The sequence below is a fragment of the Motacilla alba genome, chromosome 2, assembly GCF_015832195.1.
Source record: "Motacilla alba alba isolate MOTALB_02 chromosome 2, Motacilla_alba_V1.0_pri, whole genome shotgun sequence".
In the NCBI taxonomy this organism is placed as follows: Eukaryota; Metazoa; Chordata; class Aves; order Passeriformes; family Motacillidae; genus Motacilla; species Motacilla alba.
This window is the reverse complement of record NC_052017.1, coordinates 37,431,438-37,439,106: the sequence shown is the minus strand read 5'-3', so window position 1 is coordinate 37,439,106 and position 7,669 is coordinate 37,431,438. Positions and strand designations below refer to the sequence as shown.

Below are 7,669 nucleotides of genomic sequence, written 5' to 3'. Positions count from 1 at the left end.
TGAACTGCTTTTCTCTTCAACTAGCTCTTCTCTATTTCACCAGATTAGGAGAAGTAGATGTCATCAGAACAAAAATAACAGAGAAAATTCATGGTAATGGTAAATTATGAGGATGTTGACACCAAGTATTGGACTGGAAGGTGGGAAGGAACAGAAGAGTCCAAGTCTTCCGGATTAGAGGTGAATGGGTACCTTGGTCTGAGCCTTCCCAATCTGAGGTCTTATCCTCAGAACGTACTGTATATTTCTCTTTCCAAAGGAAGGAAGTATACTAATTTCAGCAATGAGAACCGGTACTATTGCAAATGCTTCCATAATGTTCTTAGGTAAAACAACAGATGCCTAAGCAAAAAAGCAAGTATGGCGATGCTCCTATTTGTGAAGGTCTGAATAAGTCTGTTCAGCAAAAGCAAAATTTAGAACACATACTCAAACCACCAGTCTGTTTTTTGCTTATGTGCAAAGAACATGATAAACAGAGAGATATGACACCCAAATACTCATTTGCCAGTGGAAAAACAGCCCCAAGTTAGTACATGGAAACAGTTGTACATCTCCAATGCTAAATGAGCAGGAAACATAAACAAGGCTAAACAAAAATTAGCTTGAAACCTATGATGCCATGGTAAAGAAATGGCAGTATGAAACATAGAGGTAGCTCTTCAGTATTATCATTTTATTATATCTGCACCTTTTCAACAGAGGTTTCTCATCAATTCCACCTTTTGTTAGCAAATGATGAAGCATGACAATCTGTCAAATCACAGGTAGTACACTGAACAATATTATTTAAAAGACTCCTGCCTCCCTCTTTAAAAAAGAAAAATATTTGATGATGATAATAGAAAAATCAATCTTTCAAGGAGGGCTTGCAAATATGTTTTTTCAGCTGCGGAAGTTTCTGCAAAGTAACCTCTTTTCATAGTGACAAATTAAGTATGTAAGATCGGTACAAGTGTTATTTTTCTTTTCCCCTATTTATTAGGGCTGTTCTGGAATATTAAATCTGCATACAGCTACTGCAGAATTTTCCTCCTCACTGATACTTTGTTTTATATGGAATATATATTTTACATAATTTAAAAATATTGCTCTCTACAAAACACTTTTATATTCTATTTTTCATTTGCATTCCAAATAATTGCTGTAGGGTTTTCTTATTCTAAGCAAAAGGAGATAGATCCCCAGATGTATTTCCTTTTGTTTTTCTTTCTTCCTTCTCCCCTGTGTAAATACTCTTATAAAAGTAGATTTAACAAAAGACCATTCACCATAAAAAACTTCCTCAGCAGTGACATGATACACCACACACCCACTTGTGTAGTCTTTATCAATAACAACAGAAACAGTGTCAAGGGATAAAAATATATGTGATTTAAATCAGCCGTTTTGGGAGTATATTTATTCGAGACCCTTCAAGTGGAGATGAATAGCAGGTTTCTAAATGTGGTGTTATGAGGGTAAGCAAATGAGTCACTATTTGTATTCTAGAGCAATGGAGTTGGGCAAGAACAACACTGCAAGAGGGAACAAGCAGTCGTATCTAACTGTTTATTCTATTACATTCATCACCACGGGGTGTATCTGTGCATGTGAGGTCAAGGTCAGTGATCCTTGCTCACATGAATCATTCTCAGCTCTAATGAAAACCACCCCTGGCGCAGCGTGTTGGAAAACCAACAGCTCCGGCAGACTTCTGATGCTCCTGACTCACTTGTGCGAGCCACAATTCACAGGTGAGGCAGAACGGTGGCGTCCGGGGCTTGGGATGGATGAGAGCTTAATAGGGGCTCTTGGTGGAGATGGGCATTGAGAAGAAGGAGGATAATTTTTAACTGGAGGACAAAACAGTGCTGCTGTGGGCCAGCTATGGCTCCTTTACACCTTGGCTGTTTGAGTTTCAAAGCTGAAGAGTCTTTCAAAATGAAATATTAATTAAAACATCGCAACCTGGATCTGAGTTAGTTTCCAAATACAGTTTTAAAATGATGATAACAAATCCTAATTATCTTTCTCCACAAGTTTCTTGAAGTCAAGGAAACAGAGATGGAATATAGTGGCACATGAAGAAGGGTTTATTTTTCTTCTCTCTCCCTCCTCCTCTTTCAATCGGTGCAAATTCTGCATACATTTTCTCTGTATTTCCGTGTCCATATAGAAAGAAGGATGCATTTTGTGGAAGTGCTGATCACATATATAAATATATCTGTATGAAAAATCAACCATGGAATAACTTTTCAGGGTTGCTGCAGTGAATACTATAATTTGATAAGCAAGCGGATCTATTACAAAGATTGCAAACAAAAGTTATGCGCATCATGTTTCTTGCACTGCAATAATCCTTCTACAGAAATTTTGGCGGCCCCTCGCCAAAGCCGGGAGAGGAGCTCGATGGCCGGAGGAGTTCACGGGACTCTAGCGAGGAAGAAGAGGGTGCTCCGCGGAGGTGAGGGAGGGAGGGAGGGAGGGAGGGGGGGGGCAGGCTGTTGTCTCACCACACATGTTCTTGTGGGAAGTGGGAATCTCAGGTTGAGTTACTCATCGGTATGGAGTCAGGAGTGTGCACAACCAATGATTTTGATGGCAGGAGGTAACGTACACATGTTTTTCAGGGAAGGTGCTGTAGGAGGACTTGCCGGCGGGCAGGAGGAGGTTTGTGCCGAGCGCTGTCATTTCCCAAGCGCGGAATTCTTCTCATCCCAGGAGCGCATCGCCGCCGCCTCCGATGCTCTCCCTCCCTACGGTACGAGCAGGGGCCCGGCGGCGCACGGACCCGGCCGGGCAGGGGGGGCGGGTGCCGTCCCCGGGGCTGCTCCCGGTGCCCGGAGAGCGGGGCGGGGGGCGCGGGGCGGCGCTGCCCGGGCTGGGCGCTGCCCGCCCGCGCTGATTGACACCGGCCCGGGCGGAGGCGGGTCCGCGGGGACCGCGCTGCTCCCGCCCGCCGCCGGGCAGCGCGTCCCGCGCTCCGCCGCCGCCCCCGCGCTCTCCCGCCGGGATCGCGGTGCCGCCCGCGGCATGGCCGGCGCGCTGGGCAGGGGGGCGGCGTGCTGGCGGATGCAGAGCGCGGCGGGCGGCAGGAAGGAGAAGCCGCCGGGCGCCAAGCCCCAGCCCCGGCACGGTAAGGGGGCGGCCGCGGCGGGGCTCGGCGGGGCGCCCACCGAGGTGGGACGGGAGCCCCGAGGTCCGCGCGGGGCAGCCTCGAGGCCAACTTGCCTGTGACTTGTATTACCCCTCCGGGGCAGGGGGATCCTTTTCTCCTTTCGCCTCCAGCGGGTGCGGAGGGAGAGCAGCTCCCTGCTCCCGAATTCCGCCGAGCTGCGCCTTGGGTCTTTTATTTGCCGAGGCGAAAGGAGAGGAACGGTGTTCGCGCGCGTTTTGGCATCTTGCTTTGACAGCGGCTTCTTTGATAATTTTTGCAGAAAGCATTTCTCATCTGGCAAACGCCAGTGAACCTGAGAAGAGTCCCCGAAATCTCTTTTGGCTTTCACGATCTAAATGCCCAGAAAGCCCTGTTGAAAATATTGCCCTGTGTGCTGTTGTCTCCTCCTCCCTTTACTTGTTCGGGGAGACAGATGCTCTCTTTGAAGGCTAAACAGCACACAGACAGTTCTCCCAAGATCAGATCCTGACTTTGAAGACATAGAGTGGAGTGGTGTTTCACGAACTATTGAAAGCAAGCGTTGAGGTTCATGACCCTCGTGTGCTAAACGCTGAATGCAGTTTACCCAGAGCCAAAGCTGTCATGTAGGTTTCCTTACTGTACTGCTCGGCTGTCACCGATCTCTGCTTTGAGGAACAAACCCAACTGTTTGTGGATCTGGTTGCAATGTCTGGTAATCTCACTAGAATTTGTTCTAGTTGTATGTTCCCCCTTGGGTTTTAAATCCACTATTGGGGTAAGTAGGTTTGCAGAGGTCTCTGACCTAATCCTTCAAGGGTAAAGTAACAGCTTAAGTTGTGCTTGAGTTCTGCATCAATTTCCGTTTGTTTATTACTGTTTATGTTAGTCCCCAAAGTAACTTCGTGTCTTTTCCTGAGAAGCTAATTTGGCTGCAGGAGTAATTTATATTCTTTACAAGTCCAGAGGTTGCTGTAGCTCGTTCAGTAATCTTGATGACAAAAATGTTGGGATGATGGGGAGCCTGGTACCTCAGGTGTTGGCGTTTTGAGAAAATGCTTGCTAAGAAAGTAATACACTCAAATGCAGGTCTGAAATGAAAGCTAACTCAGGTTTCTTCCATTGACTGTCACCTGGATGTTTCTGAGCTGAAGTGCCTCTGCAGCAACATCTCCTTTTCCATTTTGCTTCTTTGTGCCCCTTTCACAAACCAAAAGAGGAAGCAGACTAAAAGTTGGAGCAAAGATTTTGTCAGTGGATGTCAAAACCCCTCTAAAATAAATTCTGTAGGGGGAAAAAAAGTGTTATCCATTTAGAGAAGAAAAGTGGTTGTTGAAAAGTAATTGTGAATATTTATCCTATTAATTCTGAGTGTAATGCTGGTAGTAGGGGTTCACATGTTGATGTTGATGGGAGTCCTTTAAGTTGTGTACCTCTTATATGTAGGTATTACACAGTAGCTAGGCACACAGACCAAAATTCTGGATGCAGTGAATTCAGTGGGAATTTTGCCACTGACCTAAGAAGCGCCAGAATTGAATCCACAGACTGTGTAGTGTGAGGTGTCGGGCCAAACTGAAAACATTTGGCTGATTCAGCTGTGCAATTGTGGCAAAGTTTATAATCCTGCATATGCTGCTATGATTAATGTATTATCATAATAGCTCTAAATTAAATTAGTTAAATTACGGAGATATAAAATAACTTGGTTCTAGTTTTCCTTAAGGAAAAAGGTGTGGTATGCTTCAGTCTATTAGGATTGCTTGTTATAAATGTTTTCTAAAGTATCATATCATACTGAATTCATGTTTAAGTAATTACTGCAACAACACAGAACACTGAATTACACTGAAGCCCATACACTTTGCATCCTTTCAACTGTCACTTAAAAATAAGCACTCTATTGTATTTCCTTTGCAAAGTGAACTAGACTTAGTCACCAGATCATTTACTAACCTTTGACAGCTCCAAATGTAAGGTGAAAATGACATTAGAGTAATTTGCATGTCCTTAATACTGATTATGTGCTATGGGGAAATATTTGGGGTGAAAACCAATGATGTGATATTACTTTAGTATGCTTACAAAATTTTCAAAGTTACAGAAACACTCTCTCTTCCAAGAATGGGCTTTTAAGTAAATTTTAGCTTTTGTAGGCAGTGTTGATAAATTCATCATGCAGGAACAGAGAACTTACTTAAAATATTTAAGCTAAAGCATTAGAGGGGTTATAAGTGAGATATAGCTAAAAGTGAAATTATGGTATATGAGCTGCCAGCAATTTTCAGCTCGCAAACTGACTGACACGTTTGACTCATTTATACCTGCCTGCATTCAGTTATCAAAATGAGGTGGAAACTGTTCACAAGAGAACAGTTGTATGAAATACTTTGAAATTTGGGAAGTAATATTTCTTCCTAATCTCTGTTTTTGCTACAAAACCATTTCAATGGGCCGCCGTCCTGCCTTGGTAAAAAGTGTCATAGCTCTATGGATCTCAACAGCACTGTTATGATTGACACCATCTGAAGACCATGCACAATATTTCTGTGTACATTTGGATTAAGATATGTTTATTTGGGCATCACTTAAGGATCTAAATTGGCAGGGTGCATATTAAGTTGCAGCTGAGCAAACCTGCCATTTAACTGAGTCAAGTTACAAATATTTTCCAGCTTTGACATTCTTCTCACCTTTTACATGGGGACTTATGGAGACTTTTTTATATTTCTGTAATATTTAAAAACACGAATATGAAAATTTCCTTGTGATCTCATGTGTAAAAGTTCTTGTTTTACAGGTTTTTTGATTTCATACCATGTAAAGCAATATAAAGCAGAGCTAGTGTTTCCACCCATTGTGATCTATGCAGTAAATGAAGTCTTGTCAAGATTCCAGCAAAAAGTTCAAGATCCTGTTGAGTTGATGAATATTAACAGTCTTGTAAAAAGTCCATTTTTAAATTATTTAATGTTGGGTTATCATTGGCAACTTACCTGTGAAATTTCCAAAGAACTTGAAAACTGATAGCTGCAGTCGGAATTCTATTACAGATTCTCTTTAGGCAGAAGATGTTAAGAAGTAACATAACGAAAAATATGTAAATAAAGTAATATTTTAGTGTACTGCTTGAGAAAACTTTGAAATATTTGTATGAGTAAACCTCTTCCCTTGAGGAGTAGATATGGAAATATTGTGACTAAAAGCTATGAAACAGAAATAAGTTTTAAATTACTTGGTGTCACCAGAAATAACTTCTAGAGAGAAAGCAATGTTTTATATCCCTTTTAAAGCTATGTGAAAGTTAGTATAAAAACATTTACTAGGGAAAAACAGCACAAGTAAATAGTGCTGGATGTATGTATAGGAGTGTGTTGTCAACACAGGTGAAATTTTAGAAAACAATTACTTTCAATTTATTTGATTTTTTTTTAAAGAGCTCAAAAAATGTGCCATATTTAGACTGGAAGTGCCAGTTCTTTGTGCTTCAGCCAGCACAATGAAATCAGTTGGTTTTATGCCAATATGTTGAATTATACCCAGGTAGGCTGGATAAATGAATATGAGCTCTGACAACACAGACCACTTTTTCACCTGGATCTGCTGACTAATTTTGGTCTTCACCTATCTAGAGTTGTCATAGAAGAAGACAAAAACTGTTGTTGTCATATCTGTTTGGTGTAATGGAAAGGTTGTAGTGTGGGAAGGCTAGAAGTCAATTTATTATTGCTGCAGAGACATGGTCTCTTCCGACTCTGTTGAACTGCTGGGAGAATGAAGAGAGAGGAAAAAGCCCTACAAACGTGTTTGTAGTTCTCCTCTTGAATAAACTTAGTTGTACGCATATGTGCAAACATATAGGTTGTTCCTGGACTAGAAAAATTCTACAGTTAACAGTAAGAAAATCAAATTGTGCTTGAGCTTTCCACTTTCAGATGTTCTCATCTTTTTACATTTCTTCTTGAAATATTCAAGAATGTGCTTCAGTATTTTCTGTTGGCTTTTCTTCCTTTGTCTCCTGGGAAATAATGTTGTTGGTTGTGTTGAGGTAGTCATAACCAAATCTTCTGTTTTGCTTGAGGCATAGTTCTCTCACCTCACTTTTTACATGTGGCTTATTGTAGCATTTGTGAAAATAAATGTCTGAAATTCATGCAGGCTTATATATATGTATGTATATATGCATATATGTATATATGTATATGCTTAATATAAAGGAATATAAGTTTTCTCCTTGATGCAGGTAAACATCTTTACTGTGATCAGCTGGAATAATCTGCAGGTAGGTTGTAAATATTGAAACATTTTCCTAGCCTATATGTTCAGAATGTGTGAACATTAATGTTATTTCTGCTTACATCTACTGACACTTTGATGCCTCAGCCACTTCTGGGGTCTCATTAGTAAGGCAGTGTGTTTGCTGTGTAATGCAGACCTTGCTCTGAAGGCAAGGCTTTCCTAACAAATGCATGGGTAAGGAAGGGCTTTGGCCTGGAGAACAAGAGGGGTTGGTTTACCAAATGTATTTTAACTTGATTAGCCTTTCCCTTT

The 7,669-nt window shown here is 41.6% G+C and overlaps 1 protein-coding gene across 4 annotated transcripts in view; it reads left to right on the top strand.

Moving 5' to 3' along the window:
• Window positions 1-1,664: 1,664 nt before the first annotated feature.
• Window positions 1,665-7,669, top strand: part of ZNF385D (zinc finger protein 385D) — a 415,154-nt gene continuing 409,149 nt past the window's right edge. Inside the window, exons 1-2 of one of the 4 annotated variants that reach the window (XM_038127127.1) lie at window positions 1,665-1,736; window positions 2,613-2,743. Coding sequence is in view for 2 of the 4 variants with exons in the window: in XM_038127121.1 (XP_037983049.1) it covers window positions 2,572-2,743 (172 nt within the window). In the remaining 2 variants the exon portion in view is untranslated. Of the gene's footprint in view, window positions 1,737-2,373; window positions 2,447-2,510; window positions 2,744-2,865; window positions 3,119-7,669 lie in introns of those variants that run through there. The other 3 variants (XM_038127126.1, XM_038127121.1, XM_038127122.1) reach the window with 3 other exon arrangements.